Raw genomic sequence first — 19,593 nt, forward strand, 5'->3', positions numbered from 1 at the left:
AGTTACAATTTGTTCAACTAATCTCAGGTTGCTGAAGGTGGTCCATAGCCAGTTAGGTTAGTGGGGGTGAGTCCCTGAAGTAAGCTTCTGGGGGATATGGTACACTCACCTCAGTACTCTTAAGTCTGTCATTCTCAACCCATCTGCAACTGTCATGAATGGCAGAAGAAGACTCAGAAGTGCATGGCAGAAATTTCTGGATTAAGACTTACACCTAACCTGGTCAATGCGGTTGTCCTTAAGTGCTCATTAAAAGATGTTGCTGTAGAATGTTCTGGGCGTTAGGCCTCAAGTGGTCGTGGTGATGAATGTGTTTTAGAACTCCTTTAGATTAGCTCTCTATGGCCGTGGAATGGAAATAACACTGAAATGGCAGTCCCTTGCCAGGCCCCAAAAGAGGAAAGGTGGTTTTAAACGGAGAGATGAGCAGCAGCCCTCCACGTGATTCTTAGGAAGTCTTTGCAGGAATTGAAATGTGTGAGCCTGCTGTGCTGTGCTGTGGCTGCAGTCAGAAACCCAATTAACAAATGTGAATTGAGGCTGTCACTAAAAGACCCAATTAAAGCTGGTTAAGTAGTCTTCATTAAAGGTTTCCTGCTATCAATTTTAGGAAGACAAGTCTTTTAAGACAAGTACGGCAGACTTGTCTCACAGGTAGAAAGGAAATACTCCAGAGGCTGAAACAGTCCACAGCCATCTTGGGAAGTTGTGAGAGGGCCTGCTTCCCAGTTACCGTATGCTCAGTATTTCCACGAAGTACGGATTTTTGTTTTAGCTCTTGGCCTTGTGAGCTACAACTAGGATTTCTGAGCAGCCAGGTTACTGCTACCTAGAAGGGGTGGTAGAGTTGATTGATAGGTGATACTCCATCTAAGAGCAGCAGTGGGTCTGTAACATCTTTGGAAGATTGTTTTCCTTCACTGGTACTTGGGGTTTTAGGAGTCCTAGTGAAGTTGAGCTATTTTAGGACCGGGAACATTTTCAATCTGCTCATGTAAATACCAGCAGCTGGACATTGGGGGTTCTGACTTGATTAGGCCCTTATCTACTGCCAGGAAGTGGCAGCTTTTAATTTATTTTTTGATTCAAATGTGAGGAAACCACATTGCTGTGAAGATAAAACTGGGTTGATGGTTTACAAAGTTCCTTCCAGTGCCTGCTCCTTGTTCATGTCAGAGGCCCATAGGCTCCAGCTAGCTGGGAAAAAAAAAAAGTAAGCTGAAGTCTTTCTAAGGTTTAGCATTGTATTAAATGCTCCTGGTTGCTGTCTTTCAGACAGTTGCATATAGATCCCTGTATCTGAACGCTCACCAGGGACAGGGCAAGATCTTACGAGTGAAGGTACATAAATGACCCTACTGTGCTGGGAAAAGAGACGGCATACCAGGAGCCTTTTCAAATAGCTCTGTCCTAAGCTAATCTACAATGAACACACTGCCAGGCAACTGGTTGGCTTCTGCAAGTTCATACTTAGCAAGGCCCCACAAAAACCTTAAGCTCTATCCACATTCAAAACATGCCTCATTTTAACACCAATTACTGTATTAAGCATATAAGAGCCCGAGGACTGGAGGAGGTTAGGCTAAATAGTTTTCAAACTTTTTTGCTGTAAAAGCCTTTCTTCAAATGTGTTCTGACAAAGAAGCTCTTTATATGAGACTTAAACTCGGGAGTCTGCTGGTACAGTTATTCTTTCAAGGAGCTGTTGAGTTGCTTTCTTCACGACAGGCATGGAGGAGGGCACAACAGTGGCTTTGGTAGAAAGAAGAGCACTGAGTGAGTGACGACAAATGCATTTCCCTCAAGAAGAAATAAATCACAAATACCAAACAAACTGTAAACTCATTTAGTGGTTCAACACATGATTCTGGCTGCGATCGTTAGCCCTCTGATGGGCCTTGGCTCTTGGCCTTCAACCAGTCCTAGGGTGCAAGGTTGACTCGGGTACAGTTCGGAAGGTTTCCAGTTCAAATCATTAGATCCCAATGATTCATTGTCCCTCTGGGAGTCAGCACCAGCAGAGAAACTACAAACACGCTTCAAAACCGCCTTAGCGCTGGTTTCACCCACACCACACACTGCACAGCTGGGGAAAAAATAGCAGGAACTGGGCAAAAAAATACAGACACAATAAGACCCCAGGGAGAAGGCCTGAAGCGGTTCCTGACAAAAGGTGAAATAAAGTGACAGCAATTTGTTTCTTCCACTTTGGGAGATTGGTCGTATCAGAAACGAGTCCAAGGCACGTATCCTTAGGAGGGGACGTTCTGTTGCTGGTCTCACCAGCCGGATTCTCCTTCCGCTGCAGCCTCCCGACAGGCTGTGAGTGGTTCCCGCTCCGGGACTGGACAGGGGTTAGAGTTTGAAGCCAGAATGAATGGCCACGATGCCCGACGTTAGACTTTCATACGTCACCTTCTGAAAGCCTGCATCTTCTATCATCTCCTTGAACTCCTCCTACAACACAAAGGGAGACACGGCAAGGGTCACTGGGACTCGGCTTTGGGGCCTTGGTCGGAAGCTACAGAAGTGTTATACCTGACACGGGAACCGTCGAATACTCTCCACAAGGTACTGGTAGGACTTCCAGTCTCCTGCGATCACTTCTCCCAGGACAGGAATGACCTGGAAGCTGTAGAGATCATAAAGCCTAAACGAAAGGGCCAAAGATGAAGGTTAGAACATGCCCCGTGGTAAGAAGCAAGAAGGTCTAAGCCTGGGGTCATAAACTCTAATGCCTATGGGGTCAAGCAAGTACCTAAAACAAGTGAAGTGAGCCAGGTGCAGGAGCAGCAGGGAGTGGTGAGGATGTGGTCACAGGCACGGTTAGGAAGCGCCAGAAAAGTGGAGAAGGGGTACTCACTACTCAGCTCTGGCCACGGCCACGCGGGAATATGGCTTACTCAGGGTTGCCCTAGTACCTGATTTCTCAAGTGAAGCTGGAAATTCAGATTTTTATGTAGACTTCTGATTTTTAAATATGGACATCTAAGTCAACTTTTTAAAATGCCAGGCATCAAACAAAACCTGTGGACAGGCTGCAGCCTCGGGTCGCTGGTTTGAGGCTCTCCTGGCCTGGACGACGTTCTTCAGCAGGGGCTGCCATCTGAGGTGGTGCTACCCCTCGGGGAGTCTGCGAATGAACTATGAGGTTCGTGCTTACTGCTTACTGGCCACTTTCTATCCATGCGGGGACGGGAATCCTTGGCTGAACGAGGAGAATCAAGCCCTGTTAACAATGCCAACCTGGACACAAGGGGATTGTTGACTTGGCTAAACTCCAGGCAGAGAAACCGTCCTCCTGGTTTCAGGACCCGATGGGCTTCCTGCAGGGCCTGAGTGAGAAAAGGCACAAAAGAACGTTCCTCAGCAGACCCACTCAGCTCCGTGAGGCCGAGGCAGCTGCAGCTTCTGTCCCCAGCGGGGGCCATGTGAGGGGCAACCACACCTCTCCCTCTCTTTCTCCCTCCCTTCCCCTCTCTCCAAAAATAAATAAAAATAAAATGTTGGAAAAAAAGTAAAGACATAATAAACTGTGGCTACAGACACAGGACAGGTCACGAAACCCCACTAAAGACCGCTGGAAAGGATATCCCAGCTGGAGCAGGAGAATCAGGTACCCGGAGCCCGTATTACACAAATGAAACTGATGCTTTGAACATTGTCTTCAAGTGCTGTGCACAGAATATTAAAGTAGAAATAAAAGTTGCATCAGATTAAGAGCCAGACGAAGAGCCAGACATCCCCTTTTCTCTGTAGAAAACCATAAATCGACTAGCTGCCTCCTGCCAAAACAATGTTTGAGTGCCTTTTTCTGGGTCAACCTCAGGAATGCCCCCGAGCTTCTGTGAACTCACAGGGTCAGATGGCTTTTTGAGTGAGAGGAAACTGATGAAATATCTAAGCAAGACTGACAGTCTCAGAGATTTAAATACCAACCCAAGCAACTAAGGCTTCTATGGGGATCTGCTCTCTGGTCCTTACCAATTTCGGGACTAGGAATATTGGCAACCTAAAGGACTGAGGCCCCTGACTCTGAAACGGTCATTCCGTTCAAGGGCCGAACCCAGAAAAAAATCTCTCCATCTTCTTTTGTTCTCCGTGGAGCCACTCCGGGAGAACCAACATCCTGAGGTGCAGCCATTCGTACCCGGTCGACGTGTGTTACGTTCCGGATCCCAAAGGCAATGGTGTAAACGTCAAACTTGTCGTCATCAAAGGGCAGTTCTTCAGCATCTCCCAATACCCAAGCGAGTCCTGAAAGAGAAAACTCGTTCTCATCTCCGTCAGGGAAGCTGCCTCTTGCACACCGAGCAAACTGCCAAACCCGAGGAGAGGCGCATGGGGCACCCCTGGACCTGCAGTCAGCCAGGCAGGAGTTGTTGGTCAGCCTGGACACCCCGGTGGCAGCTGGCTTCTAAACTGGGGGCAGTCTTGGGGAGCTGAGCCCGAGAACCTGTGGAAGCTGATGCTGACTTTGGGCAGTTACGTGTCAGAACTGAACTGGACTCTCAGACGCCCAGCTGGTGTAGGAGAACTGGAGAACCGTTTGGTGACAGGCACACATCACACATTGGGTATCAGAGGTGGTGTCAGAAAACACAGACCTGCCTTCTCCCTTGGATTCCTGGCCACTGTCTTCATGGGTGACCCCCAATCCCGAGGACTTGAAGCTGGTGTCCTTGAAGTTTAAGGGAGGTCCTTCACCCAAGGCTCTGAGTGAAACCTGATGCTTGCTTAGCTATGCCCACCTTCGAGCAGGGTGTATTCAACTAAGTGTTTTGTATTGCACTGTGGTCAGGTGCCCAGATCCTGGGGTCAGACCTCCTGGGTTCTAATTCCAGCTTTACCATTCATTATCTGTATAACCATGAAAAAAACTACCCTGCCTCAGTGTCCTCATTTGTAAAATGGAGTTAACAATAGTACCTACTTTAGAGGGCCATTGGACGCACTCTAAGTACAGAATATAGCATCGTTACACTGGTTCTATTGGAGTCGGAGAGAAGCAAAGTGTCTAGACTGCAAGTACGGTCACGTATTCAGAAAAAACCTAAGGAAGCCCCACATCAGAGTGGCTATATCCTCTACGGACCCTGATTCAGCTTTAACATTATTTAATTTGCAGCGAATGATACATAATATACGACTTAGAAGGAAGGTTCTGTAGAGGAAGGCCCATGAAAAGAACCTTTCTGGAAAGCAAACTAGCAGTCTTTAACAAGAACTTTACAAATAAGCCTACCCTTGGACCCAGCTGTTTTGACTTTTAGGAGGACGCCACTGATGACATCACAGCTACTGCTTACAGGACCCTTTGACGGCAGGGTCTGCGTTCCCACTTTACAGCAGCGCCCCCTTGTCCAAGGTTCCACTGTCTGTGGTTTCAGTCATATGTGGTCAACTGTGGTCCAAAAACATGACATGGAAAATTCCAGAAATAAACAATCCACACATTTTAAATCGCTTGCTGTGCCAAGCAAGGAATGTGAGGAAATCTTGGTGTGTCTCATACTGTCCTGCTCTGTCCTGCCCGTGACGTGAATCATCCCTTTGTCCAGGATCTCCACACTGTACATGCTACGCCCCATCAGCCCCTCAGTTGTTGGGAAGGTTGTCCCACTCGTGTTCAAGCAGGCCTTGCTTTACTTAATAACGGCCTCAGAGTGCTGGAGTAGTGGTGACTGCCATTTGGACATGCCAAAGAGGAGCCATAAAGCACTTCTTTTAAGGGAAAAGGGAAAAGTTGTACACTCAATAAGGAAATGAAAGAAAAGTCATATGCTGAGGTGGCTAAGATCCACAGTAAGAACAGATCTCCTATTGGTAAGATTGTGAAGAACAGAAATTTGCCCTGGCTGGTGTGGCTCAGCGGATTGAGCGTCAGAACGAAAAGGTCACAGGTTCGATTCCCAGTCAGATCACATGCCTGGGTTGTGGGCCAGGTCCCCAGTGGGGGGCGTGCAAGAGGCAAGTTGATGTTTTTCTCCCTCTCTTTCTCCCTCCCCTCTCTCTAAAGATAAATAAGTGAAATCTTAAAAAAAAATTCTGGTTTTGCTGTTGCACCTCAAACTGCAACAGTTACAGTCCCCGCGGATGATAAGTACTCAGTTAAGATGGAAAAGGCACTACATTTGTGGGGTGGATGATATGAACAGAAAACATGTTCCAACTGATGGTGACCCGTCGCACCAGAAAGCACTGGGCCTCCAGGAAGACCTCGGCAAGGGGTGTCCTCAAACGCATGACGCCAAACCACTCACTGCAAGTGAGGGGCGGTCACACACAGTCAGGAGGCGGTTTGCACTGTGTCATCTCATGTCACAAGACGAAGGGCGATCACAGAACAGTAAGAAAGTTTGAGAGACCACCTTCACATAACTTCTATTACACTATATTATTATAATTATTTTACTATTAGTTACTGTTGATCTCTCACAGTGCCTAGTTTGTCAGTTAAACTTTGTCATAGGCATGTCTATATAGGAAAAAGCACAGCATGTACATATAGAGTTCGGTGCTATCCAAGGTTTCAGACATCCACTGAGGGTCTTGGTACATATCCTCCACAGATAAGAGGGGACTAGTGTACATATGTTATTTTATCATATCCTCACACCAACTCCATGAGACAGCTGTTACTATCATCCTCATGTTTCAGGGGAGCAAAATTTAGTCTCAAAAAGGTTAAAGTAGCTTGTCCAAGGTCACACAGATGGTTTGGAACTCAGGTAGTTTTATCTCAGAGCCTATGTTTTTCTCTCTCTCTTTTTAAAAGATTTTATTTATTTAGTTTTAGAGAGGGGGAAGGGAGGGAAAAAGAGAGGGAGAGAAACATCGATGTGTGTTGCCTCTCACGTGGCCCCTACCAGGGACCTGCCTGCAACCCAGGCATGTGCCCCGACTGGGAATCTAACTGGCGACCCTTTGGTTCGCAGCCTGTGCCCCATCCACTGAGCTACACCAGCCAGGGCTCTCTCTCTCTCTTTTTAAATATTTTATCTATTTATTTATTTTTAGAGAGAATGGAAGGGAGGAAGAAAGAAAGGAGGAGAAACATCAATGTGTGGTTGCCTCTCATGCACCACCTACTACGGACATTACCTTTCCTGCAACCCAGGAATGTGCACTGACTGGGAATTGAACCCGTGACCCTTTGGTTCACAGGCTATACTGAACCACACCAGCCAGGGCAAAGCCTATATTTTAACAACTATTCTATAGTACCATCTCCTATGAAGTGATTATTATTTTCTCTATTTCACAGATTCAGATCCAGAGAGTTTAAACACTCGTCCAAGGTTATATAGTCAGTAAAAAAAAAAAAAAAAAAACCTAATGAATGCATGTAAAAATATACAAACAAGGATGTCACAATGTTGTTGCTATATTCAATCAATTGGTTGTTGGTTATGTAAATTGGTTATATGATTCATGAAACTTCCATCTGGGTAAATTTCATAAAAAATAATGATTTTAAGAAAATTTTAATGATACAGAAAAATCACATAATGATGAATTAAGGCAGAATACTAAATTCTATATACCTGGTGTTCTCAATTTCACAAAAAGGAAATGATTAGAAAAAAGATAGGAAAGATATGCATTAAAAAAATGAAGACCTGGCTGGTGTAGCTCAGTGGATTGAGTGTGGGCTGCAAACCAAAGGGTTGCTGGTTTGATTCCCATCAGGGCACGTGCCTGGGTCGTGGGCCAGGTCCCCAGTGGGGGTGCACGTGAGAGGCAACCACACATTGATGTGTCTCTCCCTCTCTTTCTCCCTTCCCCTCTCTCTAAAAATAGAATTTGAAAAATCTTTTAAAAAATAAAATAAAATATTGAAGAGTATCTCTAGATGTTGGAATTATGGATAACATTTACTTTATTCATATTTTTCCAAAATTTTGAATTTAGAAATCCAAAATTTCTCTCAAACGTATTCCTTTTTGAACCCATCAAACAATCTAAAGCTACTGACGTCAGAGCTTCCATTTGGGGAGGAAGTGCTACACATAAATGTAAAACCACACCCCCATAACAATGCTACATGTAGAAATGTCTTTACTCACTAACTCTACATTTATTAAATAATTTCTAGGATCCTCCTACTTAGCTGCAACTATTTCTGCACGGTGTTTCTTTGCAAAGGCATTATTACTGAAGATTGATACAGCGAGGAGGAAAGAGAAAGACAGCTGGACCATCTGACATGTACTGGTTCCCACGCAGGTGGATTTGCATTTGCAGTGAGGAGAGCCCGAAGGGGAAGGGCAAGCTAGGCTACGGGAGGGATGATTCCAGAGACCAAACATCACTTATCATTTCTAACTCTGTTCGCCATTCTTTATGGCTGAGTACCAGAGAGAAGGAAACACGTTTTTCAGTAGGAGTGAGGAAACATAGCGCCTTTGTCTGCAAACACTAGTGGCCGTCTGCCTTCTGGTCGCACACAAAAGAGCCCTTCATCTTGGGGGCCAAGCGGGCTGCCCTCGGTGTGGGCAGCTGCTCTCCAAGTGGGCGGAGGAAGAAAGAGAATGGAGCTAGGATACCCACAGACACTCCTGGTGGGGGAGGGAAGGAGGGCAGTGCTGATGCCGACCTGAGGCACTTTGTTTTCTTTGTTGCACTCTTTGTTGCATGCCGGGGCCTCTCATAATGGCCGCCTGCGGGGCCTGGGCAGCATGGGAGAGGGCAGAGCTGGGGCTCTGCAAAGCTGGGTAAACACGGGGCAGCTGCCAGGACCATTACTTCCACTTGAAAAAATGGGGGCAGGGGAAGTAGTACTTCAAAATATTAAAGCAAACAGGCCCTGGCCAGGTAGCTGAGTTGGTCTGAGCATAGGCCAAGGTTTCGGGTTCTATCCCCAGTCAGGGCATATTCAAGAATCAACCAATGAATGCGTAAGTAAGAGAAACAACAAATCAATATCTCTCTCTCCTCCTGCCTTCCTCTCTTTCTCTAGACTCTATATAAGTAATAAATAAATAAATAAATAAATACTAAGCCCTGGCCAGGTAGCTCAACTGGTTAGAGCATCATCCCAATACACCACGGCTGCAGGTTCAATCCCTGGTCAGGGCACATACAAGCAACCAATGAATGCATCAATAAGTGGAACAGCAAATTGATGTTTCTCTCTTTCCATTCTTCTCTCTCTCTAAAATCAAAACATTTTTCAAAAATATTAAAACAAACAGCCAAATGTAAAATGTACATCTTTTTTTTTCTTTTCTCAACCGACTGAGATAAATGCTTCCAAAACGTGCATCTTTAAGCTAGACCACAGGCTGTCCATTTGTGGTTGCAGAGGCTTCCCGGGAGATGCGCAGTCACTCTCCTATCTGCTGTCAAGATTGCTGCGGTTTCGGAGTACAGTAAGTACTCACTTAATATCGGAGATAGGTTCTGGGAAACTACGACTTTAAGTGAAACGATGGATCATGCAACAAGTTCACCACAGGCTCACGGACATACACAAGCGTTGTTCCTACAGCACCTTTCTGGTCACAAAAATATCACCCAACTTCTAAAATAAGACTCAAAACCCTTCTAATATTAAACATCGAAATCAATGTGAGCCTCTAGATACATTTAAGAAAGATTAATAAAAACAAAGCAGATAATGATTTTCCACCCCGATTATTCCAGTTCAAGGCTGCAGGTGGCTGCAGTCTCGCCCAGCAACTCAGGTCAAAAGGTGAATGGGACGCCCCTCCACCACAGGGCACACTCACCCCACTTGGACTGGGGCCATTCACACAGGCCAGCACAGCTCACGTGCACAGCTTTGGGCTGTGGGAGGGAACTGGGGTACCCAGAGAAAACCCACGCAGACACGGGGAAACATGGCGACTCCACACAGATGGTGGGTCTGGCCAGGAATCAAAATTTTTTTCCCCTCATCAATGTTTTAACAAAACGATGTTAACAAAAAATGTTGTTCTAGGGCCTGCTGTACTGTTTACAGGTGTTTCTTCAAGTGTATCAGTTGGGCCTTCTGGGAAACTGGTGCTTGGGTGGAGTGCAAAGGGTTGTTTTGTTTTGGGGCTGGGGGCACCTGGGGAGGACAGACGAAAGCGGGAGCAAGACTGAGTGGGGAAACCTGGCAGACCTTGGTGCGGATCAGATAAAGCCTCAGCCTACCCGACAGGGGGCTCTGGAGCCAAGGCTGCTCTAGAGACCCTCCCGGGAACTGCCCAGGCCCTGGCAGCCTCTTACTGCTCAGCCATCAGCTGGGCGCTGCCAGGAAAGCCTGGCTGGAAAGCTGAGGCAGAACCTGCAGGTGCTAAGAGCTGGGGGCTGTCAGCTAACTACACTCCCAAGGCTGCAGGGCACGCCCCTTCTTTAAGGGCCGCACACCTGCTCAGCTTTCACGTCAATCAAACCGCCCTAGTCCTGGCAGGGCAATGGAGCTGCTCAGGAATAGGACGTTTGGGGCCGCTGGGGTGGGGGTGGGGTGCTAGAAAATGAAAGCAAAACTTCTGTCTCAGGGTCCAGGAGCTGAGATGTACTATTTAAGTCACGTTACTTGAGTAAGATACATAATCTCTTTGGGGCTTTGGTCATATCACCTGTCACGCTGGGCTGACAATCTAATTCTCTGGGTTGCTGAAATAATGTCTGTAAACCACACAAAGTAGATTCACCCTCGCAAATTATCTTCAACTCCTATCTAAGTTTTTAAAAGCAGGAAAATAAAGCACTTCAACGCTCCCCATATGCCATCTCATTCGGTGAACACACCAACACTTCTCTGCATCTACTCGCTGCAGGACTTGCCAGTTTTGTATCCTTGAGCCTGGGCTTTCTGCTTCCCAACCTTCAGCATCTCCTTGTTGATGTCACAGACCATGACGTGGGAGCCGCCCAAGGAATCCTCTTCATTCTGGTACTGTCGGGCGATTTCTTCCCAGGATAGGTTTTGCCGGGCCCTTAACTGCCTCTTCTGCCTTCCCCGATGCTGTGCCTGAACGTAATTAAGGAACCGGAATGCAATGTCACCTGTGCCAAAGGGGGAATGATAAAAAACGTAAACATCAACAAGAACCCAGTGTTTCCTAAATCCAAAGGGGGTGACAAAGGTAGAGAAGTTGTGGAGTGTATGAAAGTGAAGTTTGTACTCATCTCCATAGTAGCTGTTATTTTTTTAACTTCTAGGATTCTTTCAAAAACTTAAAGACTCAATATCTTGCCCTGGCTGGTGTGGCTCAGTGGATTGAGTGCCAGCTTTCGAACCAAGGGGTCTCTGGTTCGATTCCCAGTCAGGGCACGTGTCTGGGTTGACAGTCAGGTCCCCAAGTAGGGGGTGTGTGAGAGGCAAACACACTCTGATGTTTCTCTCCCTTCTTTCTCCCTCCATTCCCCTCTCTCTAAAAAGAAATACATAAAATATTTTTAAAAAATACTATCTCAACATATAGAATAAAACATGAAAGTCACATTCTCTGTCCATACTTTCCCCATATATAACAAGTACTAAAAGCTTAGTGCGTAGCCTTCTAGTCTTTTTCTAATAATTTTTATGAAAGTAACATGAAGGTATAGTTACAAGCGACAACTCTCTCCCCCATCATTTCTCAGCCCCAGTTCAGTTCCCCAGAGACCATCCGGCCCAACTCCTTCGGCTCTTCCTTCTATAAGTCATAACTATTTCTTTACTTACCAAATTTATAATGACATCCTGCCCCCGTCTCGTCTTGCCTCTATCTTCTCCATACATTCATATCACTTCTCATAGATACCTTTGTAACCTCGAGTAACACACTAGTCAATGTTTTTATTTCTTATCCTATCAACTACAGATGGTATCTCTTGACTCCCTTAAACCTTCCATCCTGTGTACTTTCACTCTGCCAAGATTGGTAACAAATTATTGTGACCAGGCAAATACTATACCATTCAGGCCAAGTCAGTGCTTTTCAGAATCACATTTCCTTTCTTCCAATTGTGTTTCCTTGTCTTTGTTTTTCTTACACTATTTGCAAGAAATGCATCCTTGCCCTGGCTGGTGTGGCTCAGTGGATGCAGTGCTGGCCTATGAACTGGGGGGTCACTGGTTTGGTTCCAAGTCGGGGCACATGCCTGGGTTATGGGCCAGGTCCCCAGCTCGGGGTGCATGAGAAACAGTTGGTTGATGTAGCTCTCACGCATCAAAGTTTCTCTCCCTCTTTCTCCCTGTCTTCCCTTCTCTCTAGAAATAAATACATAATGTCTTAAAAAAAAAAGAAATGTGTCCTTACGTTTTTCCAGTCTCTCCATACAATTTGGTATTCTCCAGTCACTTTCTTATGTATTTAAATACATTTATATGTACTTATATGAAACAACTTAAAAATATAAATGGGGGTCATATTATACATTGTTATATGACTTTCTTTTTTCCCCATTTAATATCTTTGAGATTTTTCATTAGTGTTTATAGGTGTTCCTACTTTTCATTCTCTTAAATAGCTACATATTTCATAAAATGGATATGTCTTAATTTAAAGCCATTTCTTTATTGATGGGTAACTAGGTTAGTTCTAATTTTTTAGTATTACTAAAAATAATGCAGTGAGCATATTTATACCTATATCTTTTTAAAATGTCTTTTTAAATATATAGGAATACCTTTTAATTACATTTTTAAAAAAGAGTTTACTAGCCCTGGCTGGCGTAGCTCAGTGGATTGAGCATGGGCTGGGAACCAAAGTGTCCCAGGTTCGATTCCCAGCCAGGGTACATTCCTGGGTTGCAGGCCATAACCCCCAGCAACCGCACATTGATGTTTCTCCATCTCTCTCTCTCTCCCTCTCTCTCTCTCCCTCCCTTCCCTCTCTAAAAATAAAATAAATAAAATCTTTAAAAAATTATTTAAAAAAAAAGAGTTTACTTATCTATTTTTAGAGAGAGGGGAAGGGAAGGAGAAAGAGAGGGAGAGAAACATCAATGTGTGGTTGCCTCTCACGTGCCCCCTACTGGGGACCTGACCCATAACACAGGCATGTGCCCTGACTGGGAATCAAACTGGTGACCCTTTGCTTTACAGAATGACACCCAACCAACAGAGCCATACCAGTCAGGGCAAGTTTTTTGGGTTGGGTTTTTTTTTAGACGATAAGTATTTTAGATTTTGATAAGATTCTGCTAAACTGTTCTCTACTGAGCAAGATTTTTTACTTGCTTTCTAAGATTCCATTTGGGGAGTGGACCACACCAACAAAGGCCTCACATTCATTTCAAACATGGAGGTTATTCTACTATAATTTATTATACCTGATTCTGCTGGTATAATCACATTATTGCATCATATTATACACTATTCTAAAGTAATTTAACAAGTACACTAACCATGTAATATCACTAAGATGCATTTGAGAAGCGCGTGACATGTTTCTCCCCAAATGTCTAGTGCGCACCAGGTAAAAAAGGAGGCATCCCTCCAAGAAAGAAGATGGGTCAAAGGTTAAACAAAAGGCAAAAGTCATTTTCATGAAATGTCACTCGAGCAAAAAACTGGTCTTTTTATTTTATAATTCTGTGCATTTTAGACAAGTGACAGGCACAAAGCTGATATTCTGTGCTTCTGGCTGACATTCAGTTAGAAAGGGAAGAGAAACCCTTTCTGAGAAGCGTATTGATTTTCAGCTACCATCTTCAGGCTAATGGCAGGTGGGGCAGCTCATCCCAATGAGAGACACTAATTTCTGTAAAAGGTGCTCAATGGTACCTGAGGATATGAACGTGGTCATTACCTGTGCCTCCAGCAACATCGAGGAGCTGGGTCCCAGGAAACGGGTGCATTTTCCAGAGTAGCAAATCCTTCCAAATACGATGGATACCAAGGCTCATCATATCATTCATCACATCATAGTTCTTGGCCACACTTTCAAACACCTGATAGACTGCCATGAGAGAAATAGAACACAATTATGTTACTGACAAGATTCACTTGGTGAAATTCCTAAGTGAAAGAGAAGGAAGCTTCTCCCCACCCCCACCCCTGAAATTGCCTGTCTTTCAATGGTAAACTCAAGCCATATGCTTAATGCCCAAATCTACACCTTAATATTGCATCTTTTAAAAAAAGTTTATATTACTTCATGTAAGAAATCAACCTTTCTACTGTCTTAGTTATCTATAGGACCATTACTTTAAAAAAACTGATTTCAGAAAGAGAGGAAGGGGTGAGAGAGAAAGAGAAACATTGATTTGTTGTTCCACCTATTTATGCATTCATTGCTTCTTCTGTGTGCCCTGACTGGGGATCAAACCTGCAACCTTGGCGTATTAGGATGACACCCTCACCAACGTTGCTACCTGGCCAGGGCTTAGAGTCATTACTTCATAATCATGCCATGTACAAACTTGGTACTAAATAAGTTTCTGTTTCTTAGAGGATGGGGGGTGGTGGTGGAAGTTTTTCTAATGATTATTATAATAAAAGGCAATAAAATCCATTAGAAAAACATATGACTAATGGATGGGAAGGCCTCAGCTCACCTCTGCCTGTGTCACTGAGAAAAGCCTCAGGTACAATATGGTGGGCAGGTGAATAGCAAGATGTGAATCAGGGACAAGTTACACTGTAGAGGGTCCTCATGAATCATCATAGGATCAAGGCAGAATGTGGAATCTGGGCTAGCGAGAAAGAGAAGGAATTTACTATTTAAGAAAGTTTAAGGCACAGCCTACATTTAAGTTCTTTGCACCTCAGTTTCTCTGCTCATAAGATGAGAAAATCAGTGGCAGCCCCCTCCCTCCCTGCCCTCAGGCCGAATCAGGTAGTGAAGGGGAGATGCTTTGAGTTCCTCAGATAAAATGTGCTGCGTAAACCCCAAACACTACTGCCCTCTGATGAGTCAGCCGACCCTGGAGCTCCCCTTTAACTTGATCTTGAATGCCTATTCTCAACTCTGGGATCTCCAGGTTTGCTTTTTCCTTTTGGACATCTTTTGGGGAGTTGAGGGGCACTAAGGCTCAACCTACTGAGTATAAGCACCCCTAGCTTCACATGGTTCCAATATGCGTGAATTTTAGTTACTGTAGTTTAGTTAAATAACACCAGTCCCCCCAAATATCATTCAAATACAATGGGATATTAACTGTAATTGCATAAAGTATAAACTTCACTAGTGTTTCTTCAGTTGACAAGTTACTATGTAAATAACAGATATACATCCTGATCAATAACCAGTCATGTCACTTCTTGCAGTTCGTAAATGGCAGGTCACTCACTATATGCCAGTTTTTCAGTTCACCCACAGACAGCAAAGCATGCAGTTTTGTTACCTCCTTATCTCTGCTGTAAACATGGCATTTTACAAGACTGGATAACTAAGAGGAAACTGGCCAACAAAAGTGAGAATGCAGTGAGGACATGAAGAGTGATGATGCTGGAAGTGAAATTTAAATGGAATGTCAATGGAGTTACAGGGGAAATGGCTGACCGTGGGAATGCGGATACTGCTGCCACTTGAGAAAGTAGATACGCAGCCAGAACTGTGAGATGAACTTACGGACATAAATGAGGATGTGATGGTGATGAAAATGGTGAAGATGTCACACATGAAATGATGCCAGCAAAAAATTTCACATTAAAGGAATTCTTGGAGATATTTCATGACAATAAACATGAAAGTATACAATATTAGAAAGTGAAAACTTAGAAAGGAGTATGACAATTTGTGAATGCATAGAGAAGATGCTGACTCCCTATTGTAAACTATAGGATGAGAAGGTCGTAAACACTGTTCAGACACTCTTGGTAAATTTTTTTGCAAAGGAATACAACAAATTAATTTTCAATGTTTCTAATTTTTAACTGGAACTTTAATTTAAGGATTTAAACTTAAATTAGAAAATTCTAAATACATGAATGAAGTTAAAATCTTAAAAATATTAAATTAAGCCTAATTTATAATTAGTGTACTAAAGAAGTATTAACTTTGCTATTTTTTTTCATTTCCCTATACATTTATAACTGACATTCAGAGTTCTTGATGTTCAATAATTTTTAAAGGTCGTGGAATAATTAAAAATTTTCCAGTTGATTATTGAAATCACTGTGCAGGATTTCAGCTTGCCTGGTTATTTTTACCATCCTGCGTCACTTTGTAAAGGGAAGACTCTGCCTGTACTTCAATCTTGGGTCTTAAATCTGGAAGTTGTATTTAGCTCAGCGGGCAACTTGTCCCCCGGCTTGTCACTGTGTGCAATGTTTAGATACTGTAAAGCAAAATACAGTGGTTGGGCATTATTAATATTTTGGAAGCAAACCACCTGATTCAAATGTCAGCTCTACAGCTTACTAGCAATCTTGGGCAAGTGACTTAATATCTGTTTTGACATTTTATTCAGCTATAAAACCAGGCTAATAGTTCCTATTTCACTGGGTTGTATTTATAAGAATTAATATAAAATATTTTAAAGGTTTTAGGCTCTCAATAAATACTCACCATTGTTTTACTTGGCTCCACTTATTATCACTCTACGAGCAGTTATAAAACTCCTAATGTGCATCAGGCACTGAAGAAATAAACATGAATGACCCACTGTCCTAGCCTTCTAGGGATTCACAGTGAAATACATTTAAATTCAATATTCAAAGAGTTACAGTGGAGTTACATTTAGTATGGTTGAGGTGAGAGGTAATACACTGTAGTAATCTTTAAGAGGATGGGAAATTATACTGTAGACTCTTTTTCTTATTTCCTGGGTGGCCATAGGTTAAGCAAAGGAACCTCTCAGAGTCTCACATTATCCATCGGTAAAATGGACATAATACCTTCCCCATTATAAATGGTATATTTGGAGTTTTAAAACTGTTCTTTTTCGCCCTGGCTGGCGTAGCTCGGTGGATTGAGTGCGAGCTGCGAACCAAAGTGTTGCAGGTTTGATTCCCAGTCAGGGCACATGCCTGGGTTGCAGGCCACAGCCCCCAGCAACCGCACATTGATGTTTCTCTCTCTCTCTTTCTCCCTCCCTTCCCTCTCTAAAAATAAATAAATAAAATCTTTTAAAAAAGTCATTCGTTTAAAAAAAACTGTTCTTTTTCTTTTCCATGTCTGTGGCACAGTGCTGGGCTCAAAGAAGCTTCTCAATAATATCTAATATTTACTGAACAATTACAAAGTGTCAGGCATTGTTCAAAACACTTTAAATTTTAATGTATTAAGTAATCTAATCCTCACAAGAACTCTAAGAAAAAGGTTACCATTATTCCTAGTTGGCAAATTGGAAGCTGAGGTACAGAGAAGATACTTTCCTTTTCCCTTTCTAGAAAAAAATGGCTTTTCCTGCCCTGATCGTGTAGGACACGGTTAGAGCATCCTTCCCAAACACCAGGGTTGTGGGTTCATCCCGGGTCAGAGCACATACAAAAATCAACGAATGAACGCCTAAGTGGAAAAACAAATCGATGTTTCTTTCTCTCCCAAATCAATTGGAAAAAAAAAACAACAACAAACAAAAAGACCTATCCTTCTAACAAGAGGTAAAGAACGTGATCTCTGTAGTCAGACCAAACTGGATCAGAATACTGGTTTACTGGTTCCACCACTTACTGTGTTAAATTGGACAAGTTCTTGCTTAACTTTTAAATTTCAATTTCCTCATGTGTAACATTGGGAGAACAATACCCACCATCAAGACGTTGAAATAAAAATTGGAAATGTCTGCACGGCGCCTGGCACATTATGAACACTAAACTGATGGGATTCATGATAATTGCTCTGCTTAATAAGAGGAGGTGTCTAAGCTCTGCACTCACACGGTCAGGCTGGAGGGGACTCCTTGGATGTCAGGAATGCACAAGCTACAGCACCGGAGCTAACGTAACAGGATGGTAAGTTAACCCTTAGTTGGGCAGAAGAAACTAGATCGCAGACGATCAGATCCCACCATCCGCCCACTCGCCCCTTTCACCTTTGCCCCCCTTCTCTTCCTCCGACACAGTCTCAAACCCGAAGTGCGTTTCCGATGCCCGCTTCTCTTGGGACAAGAGCCGCGCACCCAGCGGGCTCCCGGGCCAGGAGCTACGTAGCCCGGGTAGCCCGCAGCTCCGCATCAACCGCGACCACCCACGGCCGCAGTTGCCCCATAGAGCGCAACTCCTGGGGGCCGCCATCTTGACAGTCGGGAGACAGCCGCCAGACAGTACGTCACGTTGTGTCATTAGACGGCCGACGGAGGCCGGCCGGAGACATTAGCCGAACGCGTCCTGAAACCTGATATTAAGGATCTATGCACGGTCTCTGGAACCCGGAGTCTTCCCAAATTGAACACAGAATTCATCAGGAGTGAGTGGACCTTAGAGAGAGCCTCCACTCGCCTCTCAGCGGCCATGTCTGTGAATCTTGCTAACCAGTAGTAGTACCAGTACCAACTTGCAAGATAACGAAAACGGTGAAGAACGGGGATAGGGGAGCGGGGAAGGGGACTGAGGCCAAGAGTGGTAAAAGGCTAAGATTACAGGTTAATTTTCGCCACCTGTGGTGTGCATAAGACTAACCTGGTTTGATCTTTAAAATGCAGATTACCAGGCCCCAAATACCAGAGATGTTGAATCAGTAAATGTGATAACGGATTCTGGGAATCTTTGTTTGACCAAAGTTTTCGGGTGATTCTGACGCAAGGAATCACAGACCATTCTTAAGGAACATACTAGACGACTTTGAAAAATAAACATCGGAAAGAAAGCTCTGGTATCTTAGACAGTCAGAATAAATCACCACTCACATTTCCCCTCCTGTTGTCACGCAGCTGCATTTCTAGCTCCAACTGGAATAGCACGGGTGCTTTACTTCAAACCCAAATTTCCCTGTTGTTTTGTTTTTTAATTTTTAAATGGAAAGGGTAATGTATTGTAGACCAGCTTGCGGAAAAGAGGGTGGAGGTGGTAAGTTTTGCTTGGGTTTCTGTCTCTTTGATTCTTTTTTAAATGCATGTTTTCTGTAAATATTTCACAAGGAGAAAGTGCCAAGGACCCTAAGAAACTATTTTGAAAATGAAAATTTTCTTTCTGGTTTAATGTAGCCTGACAGATGGATGGACACCTACTACTTTCTTTCGGAAAAAACTGCACTGGGATTTCACTTTTCCTGTCTTTTATTTTTACGTAATGGAAGGAATGATTCATTCATGTAATCAGAGTTTTCACATCTTCGTTAAAGGAAATAAACACTCATCAAGGAATCTTGGCATATTGTCCTCATCTAGTCATTCATGAGAACGAACCTTAGGCTTTGAGGCTCTTCCTTCTAAATATCAAATTAAATTTACAATAGCTAGTCTCTCATTTCAGTATGATCTTTGGGGTGGGGGGGACTGGAAATGGTGAACCAAGATAAGGACTGGCAGAGGGCATTTTAAGGAGATTTAAAAGTATGAGAGTAGCCCAGGGCGCAGTTCAGTGGATTGAATGCCAGACTGCAAACCAAAGGGTAGCTGGTTTGATTCCCATTCAGGGCACATGCCTGGATTGCAGGCCAGGTGCCCAGTAGGGGGTGTGTGAGAGACAACCACGCATAGATGCTTTTCTCCATCTCTTTCTCCCTCCCTTTCTCTCTCTTTAAAAATACATAAATCTTTAAAAAGAAAATGAAATTAGTATCT

General features: G+C 43.8%; 1 protein-coding gene across 2 annotated transcripts; it reads right to left on the minus strand.

The window, feature by feature from the left end:
• Position 1: 1 nt before the first annotated feature.
• COQ5 (coenzyme Q5, methyltransferase) lies at positions 2-18,142 on the minus strand. Of its 2 annotated transcripts, XM_028527884.2 has the most exons (7): positions 17,905-18,140; positions 13,734-13,883; positions 10,780-11,001; positions 4,151-4,257; positions 3,247-3,335; positions 2,539-2,650; positions 2-2,457 (listed from the first exon to the last, which is right to left on the minus strand). In XM_028527884.2, the coding sequence occupies exons 1-7, from the start codon at positions 18,104-18,106 to the stop codon at positions 2,356-2,358; spliced, it is 984 nt and encodes a 327-aa protein (XP_028383685.1). In that variant the 5' UTR covers positions 18,107-18,140; the 3' UTR covers positions 2-2,355. The 2 variants fall into 2 exon arrangements, with proteins under 2 accessions (XP_028383685.1, XP_035869851.1); XM_036013958.1 differs by lacking the exon at positions 2-2,457 and having other exon boundaries at positions 2,536-2,650; positions 3,171-3,335; positions 17,905-18,142.
• Positions 18,143-19,593: the final 1,451 nt, after the last annotated feature.

This window comes from Phyllostomus discolor, chromosome 13, assembly GCF_004126475.2.
Source record: "Phyllostomus discolor isolate MPI-MPIP mPhyDis1 chromosome 13, mPhyDis1.pri.v3, whole genome shotgun sequence".
Classification (NCBI taxonomy): Eukaryota; Metazoa; Chordata; class Mammalia; order Chiroptera; family Phyllostomidae; genus Phyllostomus; species Phyllostomus discolor.

What these genes read in the sequence shown, in the direction of transcription:
- COQ5 (XM_028527884.2), bottom strand. Translation starts at nt 18,106, where the DNA reads ATGGCGGCCCCCAGGAGTTGCGCTCTATGGGGCAACTGCGGCCGTGGG. An exon ending in AACAATCCCCTTGTGTCCAG is followed by an intron (nt 2,651 to 3,246) that starts GTTGGCATTGTT and finishes CCTTTCGTTTAG; the next exon opens with GCTTTATGATCTCTACAGCT. An exon ending in TTCGACGGTTCCCGTGTCAG is followed by an intron (nt 2,458 to 2,538) that starts GTATAACACTTC and finishes TTTGTGTTGTAG; the next exon opens with GAGGAGTTCAAGGAGATGAT.